General features: G+C 63.4%; 3 protein-coding genes across 3 annotated transcripts; 1 reads left to right on the top strand and 2 right to left on the bottom strand.

Annotated features, from left to right (window-relative positions):
- Nucleotides 1-193: 193 nt before the first annotated feature.
- LOC309582897 (uncharacterized protein) lies at nucleotides 194-1,701 on the bottom strand. The gene is made up of 5 exons (XM_082298308.1): nucleotides 1,639-1,701; nucleotides 1,005-1,129; nucleotides 763-927; nucleotides 511-683; nucleotides 194-264 (listed from the first exon to the last, which is right to left on the bottom strand). The coding sequence occupies exons 1-4, from the start codon at nucleotides 1,676-1,678 to the stop codon at nucleotides 516-518; spliced, it is 498 nt and encodes a 165-aa protein (XP_082154434.1). The 5' UTR covers nucleotides 1,679-1,701; the 3' UTR covers nucleotides 194-264; nucleotides 511-515.
- Nucleotides 1,702-2,277: 576 nt separating this feature from the next.
- Nucleotides 2,278-8,888, top strand: POLD2 (DNA polymerase delta 2, accessory subunit). Its single transcript, XM_082298199.1, has 11 exons — nucleotides 2,278-2,378; nucleotides 2,988-3,237; nucleotides 5,714-5,835; nucleotides 6,771-6,894; nucleotides 6,972-7,086; nucleotides 7,251-7,449; nucleotides 7,562-7,642; nucleotides 7,951-8,108; nucleotides 8,225-8,352; nucleotides 8,429-8,530; nucleotides 8,629-8,888. The coding sequence occupies exons 2-11, from the start codon at nucleotides 3,006-3,008 to the stop codon at nucleotides 8,784-8,786; spliced, it is 1,419 nt and encodes a 472-aa protein (XP_082154325.1). The 5' UTR covers nucleotides 2,278-2,378; nucleotides 2,988-3,005; the 3' UTR covers nucleotides 8,787-8,888.
- An 81-nt stretch (nucleotides 8,889-8,969) lies between these two features.
- Nucleotides 8,970-16,285, bottom strand: AEBP1 (AE binding protein 1; the record flags this gene model as incomplete). Its single annotated transcript, XM_082298304.1, has 21 exons — nucleotides 8,970-9,792; nucleotides 9,873-9,972; nucleotides 10,045-10,184; nucleotides 10,274-10,613; nucleotides 10,695-10,874; nucleotides 11,254-11,450; nucleotides 11,529-11,652; nucleotides 12,075-12,163; nucleotides 12,258-12,402; nucleotides 12,477-12,561; nucleotides 12,648-12,787; nucleotides 12,863-12,972; nucleotides 13,054-13,128; nucleotides 13,207-13,275; nucleotides 13,738-13,827; nucleotides 13,931-14,047; nucleotides 14,429-14,515; nucleotides 14,635-14,706; nucleotides 15,213-15,281; nucleotides 15,540-15,932; nucleotides 16,048-16,285. The coding sequence occupies 21 exons, from the start codon at nucleotides 16,283-16,285 to the stop codon at nucleotides 9,242-9,244; spliced, it is 3,411 nt and encodes a 1,136-aa protein (XP_082154430.1). The 3' UTR covers nucleotides 8,970-9,241.
- Between the last annotated feature and the right edge of the window lie 1,483 nt (nucleotides 16,286-17,768).

Below are 17,768 nucleotides of genomic sequence, written 5' to 3'. Positions count from 1 at the left end.
TCACTCCGACCCACGTGGGACACATCCCCATGCTACCACAGGCACCTTTGGTGTCACCTTGGCCCTGCTGGGGCAGGCCAGGGCCAGACTATCCCCTGCCAGTGCCTGGTGCCATATGCCCTTGTCACCGTGTCCCCCCAGTGCAGACAAAAAAGACCCATGGAGACAGAGGAGGGACTTTATTGTGTGGGAAGGGGATGGCTGGGCTGTGGGGGCATCAGGGGCTGGAAGAGCATCGGGGTTTGGGGGCATTCGGGGCTGTGCCTGTGGAAAAAGGAAAAAGCAAGGGGTGAGTCGGGGGCCAGCAGAAGCAGCTCCTCCAGCCTTCCCCCTGCCCCGCAACGCACTTTGGGGTGACCTGGCTCACCCCCACCCTACAGAGCTGCAGCAGGGAAGGTTCAGGAACCCCAAGCATAGGATCGGGATGTGGGGTGCAGGACACAGGATGCAGAATGCAGAGTGCAGGATCAGCCCATGGGATGCAGGATCAGGATATAGGTGGGCCCTAACCATGCTCAGGACCGGCAGACGCCCATGGCGGTGCAGATGTCCCGGGGCGTGTCCCCATTCTGCAGCGCCTCGGTGATCTGGTCCCGGTACTTATTCACCAGCTGCTGGCACAGCTTGCCCTTGGCCCGGCCCAGCACCTGGCAGCCCTTCTGCAGCGCCGCCACCACCGCCGCCTGCCAAAGGCACCGCAGGTCAGGGGGCCGCAGGGAGATGGCCCCCAGCCCGGCCCCCCAGACCCCCATCACCCCTCACCTCGTCAGGGTCGTCACCTGCCAGTGCCTGTATCTTCTTCAGGGCCTTGGTGCACAGCCTGCACTTAATCCCCCTGCCCTGCGCCACACTGTCCCCATCAGCCGTGTCGTTCCCGTCAGCCATGTCACTCCCGTCAGCCATGTCATCCCCTTCAGCCACATTCCCCTGTGGGGACACAAAGACCCTCAGGGCTGCCTGGACTCCTGGGTGGCCCTGGCAGAACGTGGGGGTGGGGTACTCACCAGGGCCAGGCTGTCCCAGAGGTCCTGGCACTGCTGCTCCTGGCCACAGCGTATGGCCATGTCCATGTCCCAGCACCAGGACATTGGATCACCCTGGCAGGGCGGGGGGACCACGGCCTGTGCTGCTGCATGGGGACAGGATGGCGAGTGTGGCCGCAGGTTGGGTGCCCATCACTGAGGTCCCTGGGGGCCCAGACCCCTAAACTACCAGCCCCAGGTACTCAGCCCCATCCCTACTATCCCTCCTGCCTGTACCCACATCCTTCTGCTCCCACCATTCCTACATCTCCATGCAGACCCTGTCCCCAAACATCCCCAGGTGCTGGTCCTAACATGGGCACCATCCCCATCACCCGTGGGTCCTCAGGCAGACCCCATCCTTGCCACCCCCAGGTGCTTGGTCCCATGAGACCCCATTCCCACAACCCCCGGGCCCCCACCTCCTGCCTGTCTCCTCATCCTCCTTCCCACATCCCTGAGTGCCCATCCCTACACAGACCCTATCCCGATCCACAGACCCCAGCCCCACCAAGCTCAGTCACCCAGGCTGCCATCCCCATTGTCCCCATGTGTTTCCTCTCCCTGCCACCTCAGGGTGACCATCCCCCCTGGGAGGCAGGAGGGTCCCCATTACCTCCCACTACCACCAGCACCAGGAGGAAGGCGGCAGCCATGGTGAGCCCACCGAGCCAGTGACAGCAGGTGACTGACAGTGGGTGACTGCCTGCATCCTGACACCTTTTATAGTGGGGCCGTGGGGGACCAAAACCCCAAAACGCCTTGAAACAGAACACCGCGGCTCCCCAGGCCCCTTCCTGCCTCGCACCTCCACCCCCGCAGGAAGGCGATACGGGGGGGCTCGGGGGGCACATGGGGGAGCTCAGCAGCCCCCAACCTCCCCAGCTTCGTCCCCTAAGGGAAGCTGCCCCTAAGTCCCCCCAAGTGTGGGGCAGGGAGCAAGTGGCCAGACCCCCGAGGGCTCCGGAGGGTCTATCCCGGGATCGGGGAGGTCTATCCCGTGGTCCCCTTTGGCCCCCTCCGGTCTCTGGGGAGTCCAAGGGCTTGGGCTTAGTGTCCCCCTCGAGGTCAGTCTTGGTGTCCTGTCTGGGGTCGGTCACGGTGCCCCCTTCCCCCCATGGGTTCCGTGGGGCCCGGGGATCGATCCCAATGTCTCGCTGTCCTGGCCCCCATCCCCTCCGTGTCCCGCCGCCCCAGGCCCACAGCGGTTGCCTTGGCAACTCCCTGGCGTCATTTCCGCCGCGCGGTCACACCACTTCCGTGTTTGGCGGCGTTCGCGCCTTTTCCCGCCGCAGCCCCACCCCCATGGCGGGTCCCGGTGTCGGCGGCGACCCCCGACCTCTGACCTCGGAGCCCGTACGTGACCTGCGGGAACCCCGGGCGGGGGCTGAGGGGATGTCCCCGTTTGGGAGCAGGGGAGACCCTGGTTGGTGGGGCTGGGGGGACTCTGTGAGGCCCTGCAGCCTGAGGGGGGCTGGAGCGCTGGGGTTGGGGGTCTGGGGGGGCTGTTGCGTCCTCGGGGGGGGGGGTTCCTGGTGCCAGGGAAGTGTTTGGGGGGGTTCAGTGCCGCGGGGAGAAGGATTGTGCCAGAGGGAGTGTGCTGGGGGGGCACTGGTGGCTGGGGATGTCCAGGGGGCTATGCAGGGCCCGGGTCCATTTGGGAGAGGGGGGTCCCGGCGGCATCCGGTGGCCAAGGTGTATTTTGTGGGGAGTTCAGGTGTCCTACTCTGGGGTGGGATTTTAGGAGAGGGTGGGATGGTCCTGTCACCAGGATGAGTTTGGGGATGCCCTGGGTTGGGAGGAAGCAGGGCTGAGTGGGTGCAGCGTGCAGAGGGAGGGTCAGACCCGGACATGGTTTGTGTTTGGGGGTGGGGAAGATCATTTTCAGGGGGACTGTTGTGTCTTGGGGTGACAGCGATGGCCAGGTGGGAGCCAGGATCCTTAATTCACCAATTTATTTTTCAGACCCATCAGTAGACCCGCATGTCCCACACCATGTTTTCGGAGCAGGCAGCCCCCACGGCACAGGGGCTGCTGGCCCCTCCCTCGGCCGAGCCCCCCACCTTCCCCAGGGTGCCTGTGTCGGGGTATTCAGACTGCTCCCAGCCTTTCCAGCTGGGCGAGCGCAGCTTTTCCCGGCAGTATGCCCACATCTACGCCGTGCGCCTCGCCGGGATGCGAGCGGGGCTGGAGCGGCGCGCACAGAGCCGATGGGGTGAGCCCAAGGGAAACTCCCCCTTTATCAGGGCCCTGCCCCAGGAAAAACACTGAGGGGCTGGAGTGTGCCCAGGGGTAGGGACAAAGCTGGAGAGTGGGCTGGAGCACCAGGAGTGGCTGGGGGTCTCAGGCTGGAGAAAATGAGGCTCAGGGGGGCCTTCTCACTCTCCACAATTTCCTGGCAGGAGGGTGCAGCCAGGGGGGTCAGGCTCTGCTCCCAGGAAACAAGGGACAGGACAAGAGGACATGACCTCAAGTTGCACCAGGAGAGGTTCAGATTGGATATTGGGACAATTCCTTCATGGAAAGGGCTGTCCAGCCCTGGCACAGCTGCCCAGGGAGTGTTGGAGTCCCCATCCCTGTGGGGAAATAAAAGCGGTGTGGATGTGGCACTTGGGAACATAGGTTAGTGGTGGCCTTGGGAACAAATATCTCTGGAGCTGCCTGAGGATTTTATCTCCGTGTTTGACCAGATTTATATCTGGAGTCCAGAAGTGAGTGAGTGTTCTCGTCCTCAGGCTGGATGTACCCTGCAGGCATCCCTGGGGACAGGATGCATCCCTGCAGGTATGGAGTCCATCCCTGCCAGGCTGGGATCCACCCACAACCTTCCTGCGACCTGAGCAGCTCCAGTGTACCCAGTTGTCCTAGTCTCCAGCAGCATTTTACACCCTTGACAGGGGATGTGCAGCAGAGCCCACCCCAAACAGCTCAGCCCCCCAGCTCTGGGATGCACAGTCATGATGGGATAATCCATTTGCAGCTGGGTTATGTGCTAATCCTGTTGCAGCTCCCACCTGGAGTTCTGACCTTGGGACAAACCGCATTCCCCATCAGAAGATGGAAGGGGGGGTGTGAGCAGGGAGAACACAACTGTCTGAGTCACATCACCCCACACACTTTTGGGAACAGGAGTTGTGTGTGAGGTTTGTCAGGGTGGGGCTGGGGGGCCCTGGCCAGGAAGTGGGGTACAGGAGGGTGCAGGAGGGTGAGAGGTGCTGGTTGTGCCGGGGGGGCTGTTTCCTGGCTGGGGGCGGTTGTGGTTCTGGGGGCGGGACCCTCACGCTCAGAGTTTCCATCCGCGGCATGAAGCAATGCCAGCGCTGCTGGGGCTCTGCCCCCCCGGCCCGGGCATGGCCTGCGATCGAATTTCCTTCAGCTTTGCCCTTCTATGGGCAAAAACCCCTTCAGTGGAAGCTTTTGGGCCGGACGCCTGGTCTTGTGCACTCCCCAGCCCCGTGGGCTGTGTGGAAGCAAAGCCAGTGCTGGTCCCACGGCGGATGTCATTCCTTGGTTGGCCACCCTGGACTTTGCCAAGTGTGACAGAACCCAATGGTTTGTAAAGCTCCACCTCTTGGAGTCCTGGGATGGGACCAGATTTTGGGGTTTGTCTCCCAGCAGGAAGCGCCTGCAGGCAAAAATCTGGAGAGCACAGCCCCCTCCTGCCAAACGCATATTTTGGGGAGTTTGAGCCAAAAATAAGAAACTTCAACAGGATTGTTTTTGTTCTGCCTCAGAGTGTTTGCATTCCTGGGCTCGGGAATCCATGTTTCCAGTGTGGAATGCCAGGGATGGCAGCGGGGTGCTCTCCCTGGGACAAGAGTCAGGTTCAGCAGCATGTGATGAGCAAAGGGAGATTTTTGGGAGGAGAAATATCACCCAGAAAGGACAAGGAGCTGGCACAGGCAGTGTTGTTTTGGGAGAGGAGACCGGGAGCAGGTTCCTTGCTCCTCTCCAGGGCCTGAGGCTCGGGATGGACTTCACAGGCTGGTTCAAATGGGGAAGGACAGACCCACACACTGGATGGGGCTGGAGCATCTCTGGGTCCCCAGGGGTGGGGTAAGAAGTTTTGGACTCACCTTGTGGTGGAGACTTTTGCTTCTCATCCACAAAGTGGATGCAGCTGGGGCTGCAATGCTTCTTGCAGCTCCCGAGGTTCTCGCAGCCTGTATCCCCTGTGGATCCCTGCCTAAAGCCCAGGGACCTGTCAGCTTGCCAGGATCTTCTCTGGATGTGATGGGGATCCTGAGTTCCAGCAGGGATCTGGGGCAGAGGATCTGGGCCTGGCAGAGATCAGGTTTGGGTGTGTTGAGTGATCTCCTGCCTGTCGGCTCTGAGGAAGTTTGGGTCAGCCCCTGAAGAGCAGGACCAGCAACCCCCCATGCCCAAGGGCAGGAACATCCTGGGCCCTTCCCGGGCAGAGCTGTTACTGGGAGCTGAACGCACCATCCTGACCCTGCTTTCCCCCCAGCACAGAGGAAATGCCTGCAGGCTTGTAGGCTCTGGAATGCTCCTCCGCCCCATCTGGCCCACACATGTCCACTCGGCGCCGTGCCTCGAGAAAAAGCAGGAGGCTTCCCAACATTCCCCAACGCTTCTTGCTGGCCTCGACGCTGGGGCCCTTTGGCTGCTGCCCCCAGCCCTGCGCTGTGCCCGCCGTCACCCCAAGGCCATTGCCTGCTGTCTCTCCACAGGGAATGACGTTGCGCTGCGGAAGCTCTCGGAGCTGCAGGCAGGAGAGAAGTGCTGCGTGGTGGGGACGCTCTTCAAGGCCATGCAGCTCCAGCCCTCCATCCTGCAAGAGATCAGCGAGGAGGTAATGGGCTCACCCCTCCTCCTCCTCCTCCTCTTCCTCCTCCTCCTCTTCCTCTTCCTCCTCCACACAGCTCAGGGGGTTGTACCAGCACACCTGAGAGCTCAGCTGGGTTTCTGTGGCTTCCCTGTGCTCATTGAGCCAGGAAGCTGGCAGGGATTTGAGCTGGATTTGTGTGACAGGATGATAGCCTCTGCCCACCCTGTCCCTGGATGCCACCTTGGTGATGCCTCTTGGTGCCAGCATATGTATGTGTGCATGCTCCTTATGAAATCATGGAAACTGAATGGGTTGGATCGGAAGGGACCTTAAAGGTCATCTGTGGGCAGGGACACCTTCCACTATCCCAGGTTGCTCCAAGCCCCATCCAACCTGGCCTTGAACACTTACAGGGACGGAGCAGCCACAGCTTCTCTGGGCAACCTGTGCCAGGGTCTCACCACCCTCACACGGAAGTATTCCTTCCACATATCCAATCTAAACCCACCCTTTGTCCATCTGAAGCTGTTCCCCCTGTTGCTTACCACCACTCTTGCTCAGGGCTGCTTTTCCAGCCCTTGGAGGGTTTGGATCCAGGGGGGTTGGCAGTGCAGACCCCCTTTCCCTGCCACAGGGGAATGAGGGGGGTGAGGGAGGTGTCAGGGGAGCTCTGCCATCCCCATGTGGGCTTGGGGCCCATTTGCTCCCAGCCAGTTCACGTTGGGAAGCTTGAAGCTTCCCAGTACCCGTCTGAGCCACTTCCTCCTTGGACAGGGCTTGTGTTCGGGACGCTGCAGGGAAGCACTGAGTGAAACCAGCCCGGCCGGGGGGGTTCCAGCTGCCGGGGCCTCCAGCCAGGGTGTTGCCTGTGCTGGTGATGGGGAGCTGGGGTTGGGAAGGGTCCTTGGGAGCTGCTGGTCCTCGCTGAGGCCGTCAGAGCTGTCCCTGCACCCTCGCAGCACAACCTGGTGCCTCAGCCACCCCTGCCCAAGTACATCCAGCCCTCTGACGAGCTGATCCTGGAGGATGAGCTGCAGCGGATCAAGCTGGAAGGAGCCATTGATGTGCAGAAGCTGGTGACAGGTAAGGAACAGCGGTGGCTCTGTGGCAGCACCCACCCTGTGGCTGCTGGCCGGGGCTGACCACGTGCTCTGCTGTAGGGACCATCTTGGCCGTGTACGGCTCCGAGCAGGACGATGGCATATTCCTGGTGGAGGATCTTTGCTTCGCTGACTTGCCCCCACCGCTGCCCTGGACCGGGCCCAGCTCTGACCGGTCAGTCAGCAGCAGCAGGAGTGGGGCTGGCACTGTGTCCCTGCTGTGTCCCCGAGCCCCTTGTGCCAAGAGGGCTGGCGGAGGGGACTGTGCCCCCTGCCCTGGCTCTCTGAAGCCCCTTGGTTTGGGAGCATGGCACTGCCTGAGCCTCTCCATCCATCCAGGTTCGTGCTGCTGGCCTCGGGGCTGGGGCTGGGCAGCGTGAGTGGGGAGGCCCTGCTGAGCACTCAGCTGCTGGTGGACGTGGTGACGGGGCAGCTGGGTGCAGAGGGCGAGCAGAGCTGTGCTGCTCACATCACCCGTGTCATTCTGGCTGGGAATCTGCTGAGCCAGAACACACAGAGCCGAGACACCATCAACAAGGTGCGGAAAGGAGGGGGCTGCAGCATTGTGGTGCTCCTGGGGTGCTGGGAGGGCATGGGGAGGGGCCAGAGGGGGCATGGGGTTGTCCCTCACTGTTTTCCTGCTCACCCAGGCCAAGTACTTGACCAAGAAGACGCAGGCTGCCAGTGTGGAGGCTGTGAAGATGCTAGATGAGATCCTGCTGCAGCTCTGTGTGAGTGCTTGGGGTTGGCTGGTGAATCAGGTTCCTTTGGGGGAGGGAGCCTGGTTGCTGAGGCGGGGAAGCAGCCCAGGGTGCAGGGTGGCAAAACCCCCTTCCCCAGCACCCAACCTCCCTTTGAGCACCCCTTATGGGGAGGCAGCTCACAGCCCAGCTCCAGATCCGTCTCCTGGGATCTGGCCTCCATGGTGAAGCCAAGCAAGGTATCTTGGGGAAAAGGAGCAGCAGTGACACCAGGGCTTTGCTCTGAGCCCCCTTGGAGGGCACTTTGGCCACTCGGTTGATCCCTGCCCTACCGACAGACCTCTGTGCCTGTGGACGTGATGCCTGGCGAGTTTGACCCCACCAACTACACACTGCCGCAGCAGCCCCTGCACCGCTGCATGCTGCCCCTGGCCAGTGCCTATGCCACTCTGCGCCTTGTCACCAACCCCTACCAGGCCAACCTGGATGGTGTCAGGTAAACAAACCTGGTGTGCTACCAGCTCTGGTGACAGCTGTCAGGGGCATGGGACCATGGGACATGTCGTGGCATGTCCACCATCTAAAGCTGCCCTTCTTTCCCCCATAATGTAGGTTTCTGGGGACGTCAGGACAAAACATCAGTGATATCTTCAAATACAGCAGCATGGATGACTACCTGGAGATCCTGGAGTGGACACTGCTGGCAGGACACATCAGCCCCACGGCCCCAGACACCCTGGGTATGGTGAGGGCTGGGGGGATGTTGAATGGGGGGGCTTTACCAGGGGCTCCCCCCCTAATTCCAATCCTCCCCAGGCTGTTACCCGTTCTACAAATCTGACCCGTTTATCCTCACTGAGTGTCCTCACGTCTACTTCTGCGGCAATGCGCCCCACTTCCAGTCCAAGCTGCTCCAAGGTGGGTCTCACAGCACACCCAGATCCTTGTGGGGGCTGGGAACCCGTGCTGGGGGCTGCCAGGGGGCTCCTGTGCCTGACACCCACCTGTGCTTGCAGGGAAGGAGGGGCAGCGGGTGCTGCTGGTGACGGTGCCCGACTTCAGTGCCACGCAAACCGCCTGCCTCGTCAACCTGCGCGACCTCACCTGCCAGCCCATCACCTTCTCCGGCTTTGGAGCTGACAGTGAGGATGGGGACATGGAAGTTGGGCACTGACCACAGGGAGGACACAGACTCCACAAGCCCCCACCCCTCAAGGTTTCCTGGCATCCACTGCCTTTGTCTGTCCTCTGGGAGGGTGACACAGCTGGGGAAGCACTGGAGGGACAAGATGCTTGTACCAATATAACTTGATTTATTTGTGTAACAAAAACTGTATGGAGGGGAGAAAGGCTGTGCCCGCCTCCATGGGCCCTGCCCAGGAGAGCAGTACCACCCCTGCCACCCCACTGGGACACGGACAGTGGGCTGGCAAGGCCCGGCTCCGAGGGATGGGGTGGCATGTCCCTGACAGCACCCAGCTGTTGGTGACGATGCCCGCAGTCCTTGGAAGCAGCAAGGTGAGTGGCTGGAGCCCACCTGGAACAGCTGTCTGGGCTCAGGGAAGATGTTGGAAGCAGATGCCAAAGTGTCCAACCATGGCTTGAAGCTGAGTGAGGGGTCAAGTGTCCCTAGTCCCCAAAGTTCACGGTGTAGGTTTCGGCAGTGGTGAGGGGCTGCGCCGTCCCTGTGTGCAACTCCCAGCCCTCCGTCTCTGTCACCAGCTCAGTGACCACCTCTGTCTCGGTGTCCATCTCCCAGGTGCCAGCAGTGGGTGGCTCCTGGCTCCAGGGCGTGTAGGCCGTGCTGCTGAAGGGGAAGGGCAGGGCGGTGGTGGCCAGTGGGGCCGTGGGGCTGCTGGTGGCCGTGGTGGCATTGAGGCGCCGCAGCCGCATCTGCTCCCGCAGCCGCATGCGGTGCCGGAGGCGCATCCGCAGGCGCAGGCGCTCGCGGGGCGTCATGGGCTGGCCGGGCACCACGCGGCGGATTGGCCGGTTCCCGTTCATGGCCATGATCTCCCGGATGCGCTTCCAGTTGGAGCGGGACAGGACGAAGTTGCACTGGGTGGCCCCGATATCGTAGAGGACGTGGCAGGTCTTGACACTGGGGTTGTAGCCCTCGGCCCGTGCCGACACGCGGTACTCGCCCGGGTTCAGGATGCGCCAGTAGTCCCCGCCGCTGGCTGCAGGTACGGGGAGCAGCGGGGTGGGATGGAGGCGGCACGGGGCTGCTGGCACCCTGCCAGCACCTCATGGTACCTACCTGTCCTGACGTTGTGGTTGATGCCCCCCACCACAATGGTGGCGTTGGCAATGGGCTCGCCCTGCTGGTCCGTCACCACGCCCTTGATTCCCCGATGGATCTGGGTGAGGAAAGGGATGAGTGGAACTGTGTGGGACAGGTGGGGCAGCTGTGGCCATGTCCCAGTACACACCTGCTCCATGAAGGTGAGCAGAGACTCCTTGTTGTTCTCCCACTCCTGCTGCAGCTCACTCTCATGGGGGAACTTGTCACAGCCCAGGTAAATGGAGAGCTCCAGGCAGTTGGTGTGCAGGTAGCTGAAGTCATTCATACCTGCAAGAGCATAGATACGCCCACCCAGCTGCTTGCTCACCTGCCAGTGACTGGGTTACGGGGCAGCCACGCCACTGGCCCCAACTTACTGCCAGCCCGGGGGTGCCACTTGGCACCCTGCACGATGCCCATGGCGTCAGTCATGTCCTGGGTGTGGCAGCCCCCGCGGAAGGTCTCGGTCATGGTGAGGTGTGCCGAGGCATAGGAGATGGCGAGCCAGCGGAACACGGCGTGGTCAGGTGTCTCCTGCAGCTCGGACTGCTCATCCTCATAGTCCAGTGGACGAGGGGCAGCTGCTGGCGTTGGGGGGCTGGGTCGGACCGTGTCGAAGGGGAAGGACACCAGCTTCTCCCCACCCTGCAGGTTGGCTCCCAGTACGAAGGGGTTCTTGTCCATCCACGCCATGACAGCCCGTGTCTCCACTGCCACCTGTGAGGCGGGCACAGGGCATGAGGTGTCACCCCCTGCCACACTCTCCCCACCCCTGCCCCACCCCTGTGCCACACTCACCGCCGCATCCTCAGACAGGTAGTGCTCCGGGATGGGGATGTGGTGGTTGGGGAACTGGTGGGGCACCAGCCGCCTCTCCTCAGCTGCCCACAATGCTGAGGCCAGGTCAGGGAAGTTCTCAAAGAGGTCAAAGCCTTCCTCTGTCCAATGGCCCAGTGCCCAGTTGCCCAGTTCAGAGCCCTGCGGGCAGCCCAGGACACTGGTGAGTCCTGGGGGGCTGCACCCCACCACCCGTGTCCCATCCCACCAGTCCAAGTCCTGTCCCCTGCCCCACCATCCCATCCCATCCCATCCCATCCCATCCCATCCCATCCCATCCCATCCCATCCCATCCCACCGCTCCCGGTCCCATCCCCTTCTCTGACATCTCAGGTGCCCAGCTTGGAGCCCTGCAGCCAGCCCAGGGCAGTGGTGAGCTGCGAGGAGGGGGCTGCATCCCGCGACTTTGCCATCCCATCCCAGTGCCCCACAGCCCATCCCAGCACCCCACATCCTGCCCCACTGCTCCACTGTCCTCCCTCAGTGCCTCACGGTGCATCCCACCCTGCTGCCCCCTCACCGCCTCATGGGCCAGCTCGTAGCCGTCGGGGTTGAGGGACGGGACTAGGTGGATGCGGGTGTCGGTGACCAAGCCCCGCACGCGGGGATTCCCATCCTGGTACTCCTTGCACAGGAACTGCATCAGCAGCAGCAGCAGCTCCCGGCCCAGCGCCTCATTCCCGTGCAGCCCCGCCGTGTACCGGAACTCGGGCTCACCTGAGGTGGGGGGTGAGCAGGGTCAGCAAACTCTGGGGACCACAGCTGGGGGCCCCCAATCCCTCACACCCCCCTCACCCGTCTCGTGCTCGCCCGGGTTGTCGGAAACCTCCATGGCGTAGATCTTCAGCCCCCGTGAGCTCTTGCCAATGTTGTAGATGCGGGTGATGGTGGGACACTCCTCATTCACCACCTTCATCAGCTGCAGGGTGGGGAGAGATGGGGGCAGTGCTTGGGGGGGGGAAGAGCCCACACCCTGCAGAGAACCCCACCCCCATGGAGGATCCCACACTACGGAGATGCCCACCACCACGGAAGTGCCCACAACCACAGAGAATGCCATGCCCCAAAGGTGTGCCCACCACCACAGAGGTGTCCACTTCTCATGGAGGATCCCACCCGACAGAGAATCCCACCACCATGGAAGATCCCATCCCCAATAAAGCTGCTCATCCCCAAGGAGGTTCCCACCCACGTGGAGGATCCAACCCACTCCCCGCCAAGGATCTCACCACCATGAAGGATCCCACAACCCAGGGTGTTCCAACCCCATAGAGGATGCCACCCCATGGATTTGTTCACAGAGTATTCCATCCCCTGCAGAGGACCCCACCCCATGCCCACCTGCCTCATGTCCTTGTAGGAGTGGTGTCGGAAGTCCAGGTTGTCCGTGGAGGTCACCTCATTCTGCTGGGTGTAGTAGCTGCTGACAGCTGTGGAGGGGACAGGGACAGAGCAGCGGGGGGTGGCTGCAGAGATCCCTCCCTCCCCCCCATGGCCCCCAGGCTGCGTTGGGGTGACTGTTACCAGACAGGGGACACCCCAGGACCTCGAGGCGCAGGCAGAGGCTCCCATTCCAGCGCTGGGGGTAGATGCGGATGTATCGGGCCACCACTGGCTCAGGGAACTCACTCAACACCGGTGTGTCCTTGTCCACGTTGCCATAAAACATCTGCCGAGGAGGGAGAGATGTACCCAAGAGGGTCCGTGTTGCTCCCACGTCACCCGTCCAGAACAGGTCCCCACCATCTCCTCGTAGCCATTGCTGTACATAACCCAGTGCTGGCTGTCATTGCTGAAGCCCACGTAGAAACTGGTGACAAAGTCATCGCTGCGGGAGGACAGGGACAGGTTGGGACAGGGGTCCCCACACTGCTCCCCCCCCATGTCCCCGGCTCCACCCCCGTGTCCCCGTACTGGATCTGGGAGTCGCGCCCCTGGGTGATGACACCGGTGAACATGGTGATGCGGCGGGTGTCCACCTCGAGCCAGTGTGCCCGGCTGTCATCCTCGGCACACCACGCTCCATCAAAGAAATCGTCCTCGTTGGTGCCCGCCTGGGGAGCAGTGAGCGGGACGTGGGTGGGGGTGTCACCGTGACCCGGGGGGTGGGCGCAGGGGGTGACCCTCACCTGCATGTTGAGGCGGCCGCGCTGGGCACCCAGCCCATGACGCAGCATGGAGGAGGCCAGGATCTGGTCATCCTCGATGCGGTGGGACTCCAGCCCAATTGGGGGACACCCTGGGGACAGCAGAGGGTAGGGGGTGATGGGCTTCCCCCCCAGCCAGGTGTCCCTGTCACCCCAGGAATGGGGACACTCACTTTTCTTCTCTGCCGGAGGGGTCCATTCCTCCTCATCTGGATCCCACTTCTTTCCTCCTGGTTTTTTGGGTTTTCCTGGGAAAGGAAAAGGTTTAGTGAGGGGGCAGGGATGGGGACAGGTGTGAGGGGACAGGGATGGGGGCTGGCACCCACCTTTGCGCTCCTGGCCCTTCTCCTCCACCCAGCGCTCTTCCTCCTCCTCTTCCTCTTTCTTGGGCTTCACTGTTGGCAAGGTGATACCCACCCCAGGGACGTGACACCAGTCCCAGGAACGTGCCACCCACCCCAAGAATGTGCCACTGATGCCGGGAGTGACACCCACCCTGGGAACGTGCCACCTCCCTGGGGATGTGGCACCCACCGTGCAGACATGTCACTCACCCCAGGGATGTGCCACCATCCCTGAAGACATGACACCCACCCTGGTGATGTGACATCCACCCCAAGGAGGTGACACTCACCATGTGGATATGTCACCTACCCCAGGACGTGACCCACCCTGGTGATGTGCCACCCACTGTGGGGATTTGACACCCACCATGGGAATGGAACACCCAGCCCAGGGACATGCCACCCTCCCTGTGGCTCTGCCACCGACCCTGGGGCACACATGCCTACCATGGGCACATGTCTCCCCCCGTCGAGCCCTGCCCACCCCGCCCAGCCCCCTCCACCCCCTCTCACAGGGTCTGATTTTCTCCTCGTCCGTCTCCGTCCTGTCCCCTTTGTCCGGGTGTTCATGGGGCTTTGGCGGGGGAGGCAGCCCGTAGGTCCCTGGGGGGCACAGGGTGGGGGGCTGGGACAACCTTCTGGAGGTGGAAGGGGCAGGGATGATGGGGGTCCTGGGGTGCCTTGTCCCTCCCGGTTCATCACTCACAGTCATCGTAGTCGGGTGGCTCGAAGCCCTCACCGTAGTCCCCTTCCGTCACTGGGCCAGGCACGGGGGGCTGCGGGAGGGGCTGGGGGAGGGGCTGCGGGGGGGGCTCCTCAGGCTCTGCTTGGGGGAGGAGGAGGCAATGAGGGTCCCCATCTCCCTGCAGGGTGCCCTATGTCCCCTATGGGGTCCCTATGGGGTCAGCTTGCCCCTCTAGAACCCACATTTCCCTTTGGGATTCCCATGTACCGTGAGGTCCCCACGTCCCCCACCGGACCCCTCTATATCCCACTGGGATGCCCATGCCCCCAAGAGACCCCCACACCCCTATATGGTCCCCACACCCCTACAAGGTCCCTGCACCCCTTATGCTGTCCCCATGCCCACCCCAGCTCCAGGCTGCCCCAAAATGCTGCTTCCCTGGGTTCCCAAGGCTGGGGACTGTCCCCCAGCCTCACCCTGAGCAGTGCCAGCCCCTCATGTCCCCATTCTCCCACATACGTGTCTCCTCAGGCTGGGGCCAGACCCGCTCAGGTCTCCTCCTGCTGGGGGGCTTGCGGGGCTTCTGCTGCCGCCGGATGTACTCGACTGGGGACACAGAGGGTGGCACTGGCTTTGTGGCGAGAGGCAGGGGGGACACCCCCTCCATCCCTCCCTGCAGGCCAGGGGGTGCCGGTGGCCCCCCCACCTACACCCCAGCACCGTACAGTCCTCATAGTCCTCCCGCTCCAGCTGCTCGTTGTAGTCCAGGGTCGGGGGCTCCAGCTCCTCGGGGACCTCTGTAGAGAAGGGACACATGGAGAGGCACAGGGTGGCACTGGGGTGCAGGAAGGGGACAACAGGGAGCAGGGAGGTGGCACTTGAGAATAGGAGGGAGGCCCTGAGGTAAGGGTGGCAGCCCTGGGGCACAGAGGAGGTGACACTTGGGAGCAGGGAAGTGGTGCAGAGTGCAGTGGGGTGCAGGGAAGTGACACCTGGGAGGAGGGAGGTGGCCCTGGCGTGCAAAGTGATGGCACTGGGATGCAGGGAGATGGTGCTGGGACACAGGAAGGTGACATAGGGGTGCAGGAAGGTGGCGTTGAGGAACAAGGACGTGGCCTGTGTTGCAGGAGCATGGCCCTGGGGAGCTCGGACATGGCATTGGGGTGCAGGGAGGTGACATTTGGGGACAGGGAGGTGGCCTCAAGACACAAGGAGATAGCCCCAGGGTACACAGGGGTGACCATGGCCTGCAGAGGAGTGTCCCCAAGACACAGGGTGGTGGCCCTGGGAGCTGGGCACTCACCTGGCTGGGGCTCAGGGTTCCAGTCCTCCCGGCCCAGCCCCCAGCGCTCATTCGGCTCTTCCAGCTCTCCTGGGGACAGGGACAGAGCAAGGGGCTGGCGTGGCCTCCCCACGCCCCTGTCCTGGCCCTCCCTAGCCCCACAGTGGGAAGAAAAGCCCATGGGAAGGAAAGCTGGCAGGGCAGAGAGGGGAAACCCCAGGGCACAAAGCCCAGCCAGCTGTAGGATGCCACCAGGGCAGCTGAGCAGGATGTGGGGTGATGCTCTGCTGTGCTGAAACCTCCCACCCCAACCCCACTAGCAGCAAGATGGGTGTCACCAAAACTCACTTCGGACACCTCCATCCTCCTCCTCCTCCTCCTCCTTGTAGTGCGAAGGCTCCAGGAACTCAGGTGTCTCTTCATCCTCCTTGCCCTGTGAGGGCTGCAGGGTAGTGGGGGATTCAGTGGAGGGGCTTGGAGGAACTGGTGGCTTCTTGCCAGAGGGTTTGGTGGCCTTGGGTGGCTTCTCCTTGGGCTTTTTGGAGCCTTTCGGGGGTTTTTCAGAGCCTTTCGGTGGCTTCTCCTTGGATTTCTTGGGGGGTTTGTTCTTGCCCCGGTCCTTGTCCTTGACCTTGTCCTTATCCTTCTTGGCGCCCCGCGGTCTCTCTTTGAGCTTCTTGGGGGGTTTTTCCTTCTTCCCCTTCCTGGGTTTCTCAGGCTCCGTCAGCGACCCTGGGAAGCCTGAGGGGACAGGAGCGGGGAGGCCGCCACCCCGAGGCAGGGTGAGTGTGGGGGGCCGGGCTCCCCCCGTCACGCCACCCCCGTTCCCCTTGGCATCCTGGTGCCGATCTCTCACCCGTGCCGGTGCCGGTGCCGGTGCCGGTACCGAGGTCGGTGCCGAAGCCCAGCTCAATACCGTCCCCGTCCCGGTCCCCGCCGTCCCCGGGTCCAAGGAAGCCCCGCAGGAACTCCTCGATCTCGGCGTCGGTGAGCGCGGGGGGGCCCGGGGCTGCCCCCGGTGCCGGTACCGGCAGCAGCGGCAGCAGCGCGGCCGTCAGCAGGAGGCAGGAGCGGGGCGGCCCCGCCGGGACCATCGCGCTCCGCACCGGCCCCGCTCCCCGAGAGCCCCGAGAGCCCCGGACGGGCGGGCTGGGGGCGGTGCTGCGGCCGGGGGCGGGATCCGCTCGGCACCGGGATGGCACTGGCGCTTAACGGGACCGGAATGGCGCTTAACGGGACGGGCACCGACACTGTCACTGTCGCCGGCCCGGTATTGGCACCGCACCGGGGCCGGGACTGCCGGGAACCCGCACTGACCCGCGCGGGACTGGCGCTGCCTGGCACCGGGACTGGCACCGGGACTGGCACCGGGACTGCCGGGGACCTGCGCTGCGCTGGCACCGGGACTGCCTGGGACTGGTACTGAGCCCACCCTGGCGCTGTGCGGGGCCCGGATTGCAGGGGCTGGCACTGCATCAGCGCTCGCACGGTGTGGGGACCAGCACGACACTGGCACGGGCCCTGTGCCACCACGCCGGCCCCACGCACCGGGTACGGGCAGGGCTGGCACCGGCCCGGGCGCTGGCGGCACCGGCACACGCCTGTCCCCCCGAACCCCGGCAGCCCTGTACCCCAGCGGGTGCTGCACACGCAGGCACAGGGTCCCACACACCAGCGCTGCGCCTGCACGGGGACCGGGCACACACCCAGTGCCTCCGCCACACTGCAGGCACAGTGTCCCCATGGCCCGGAGCAGCCCGGGGACACGCTGCACGTGTTGGGACACCGAATGTGGGACATGCCCAGCACATGGAACATGCCCAGCACATGCACACAGAACGCCCACACGGAACACACACTGCACATGAGATCCCACACGCGTGTGGCAGTGCCTTGGGCTCCCTGCACACGCAGGAAGCACCCGCAGGGGATGCAGTGCACACGTTCTGCACTGCACACGCATTACACGTATGTGATCCCCCCGAGCCCCCCTGCTCGCGGGGTTGAGGTTCAGGCTGGGGTGTGCACCCCCAGAGTGCCCGCTGGGGTGCTGGGGGGTGCAGGGGGTGATGCTGGGGGGTGCACTGGGTGCCCCCCACCCACCCGGGCCCCGCAGGCTCCCTGGGCCGCGGTGGCGGCAGGGCCACGTGGCAGCTCAGGCCGCCCGCCATCGTCACATGTGTGATCCCCCCCAGTCACACGCGTGGCCCCCCCAGCCATGACTCACTGTCCAGCAATGCTGGGGCCTGCCAGGAGCTGGGGGGGGCCCCACCTGCACCTCCCAGTGCCTCCCGGTGCAGCCCAGTGAGCCTCTGCTGCAGCCCCCACTCCACTTCATGCAGCCCCAGGAATGCCCCCCGTCCCAGTTGCACTCCCACTCCCACTCCAGCCTCCCCAGCCTGTTATGGCTCCCCCAGTACAGCCCCGAGTACCAAACCCCTCCCTCCCCCCACTACAGTCTTCCCCCAGTACAGCTCTCCCATTCCCAGTACAAATCCCCCCACCAGTAACAGCTCCCAGTATACTTCCTCCAGTCCCACCCCCGTACAGCCCACCCACCACAGCTCCCAGTACAGT

Source organism: Coloeus monedula (assembly GCF_965178545.1).
Source record: "Coloeus monedula genome assembly, chromosome: 28".
Taxonomy (NCBI): domain Eukaryota; kingdom Metazoa; phylum Chordata; class Aves; order Passeriformes; family Corvidae; genus Coloeus; species Coloeus monedula.
Note: the sequence above shows the minus strand (reverse complement) of the source record. Positions and strands in the feature narration are given on the sequence as shown.

Coding starts and splice junctions, on each gene's coding strand:
- POLD2 (XM_082298199.1), top strand. CDS start 3,006: ATGTCCCACACCATGTTTTCGGAGCAGGCAGCCCCCACGGCACAGGGG. Junction 8,109..8,224: donor GCCAACCTGGATGGTGTCAG/GTAAACAAACCT, acceptor CCCATAATGTAG/GTTTCTGGGGACGTCAGGAC. Junction 8,353..8,428: donor CACGGCCCCAGACACCCTGG/GTATGGTGAGGG, acceptor AATCCTCCCCAG/GCTGTTACCCGTTCTACAAA.
- LOC309582897 (XM_082298308.1), bottom strand. CDS start 1,678: ATGGCTGCCGCCTTCCTCCTGGTGCTGGTGGTAGTGGGAG. Junction 1,130..1,638: donor GGTGCTGGTGGTAGTGGGAG/GTAATGGGGACC, acceptor GTCCCCATGCAG/CAGCACAGGCCGTGGTCCCC. Junction 928..1,004: donor TCTGGGACAGCCTGGCCCTG/GTGAGTACCCCA, acceptor GTGTCCCCACAG/GGGAATGTGGCTGAAGGGGA.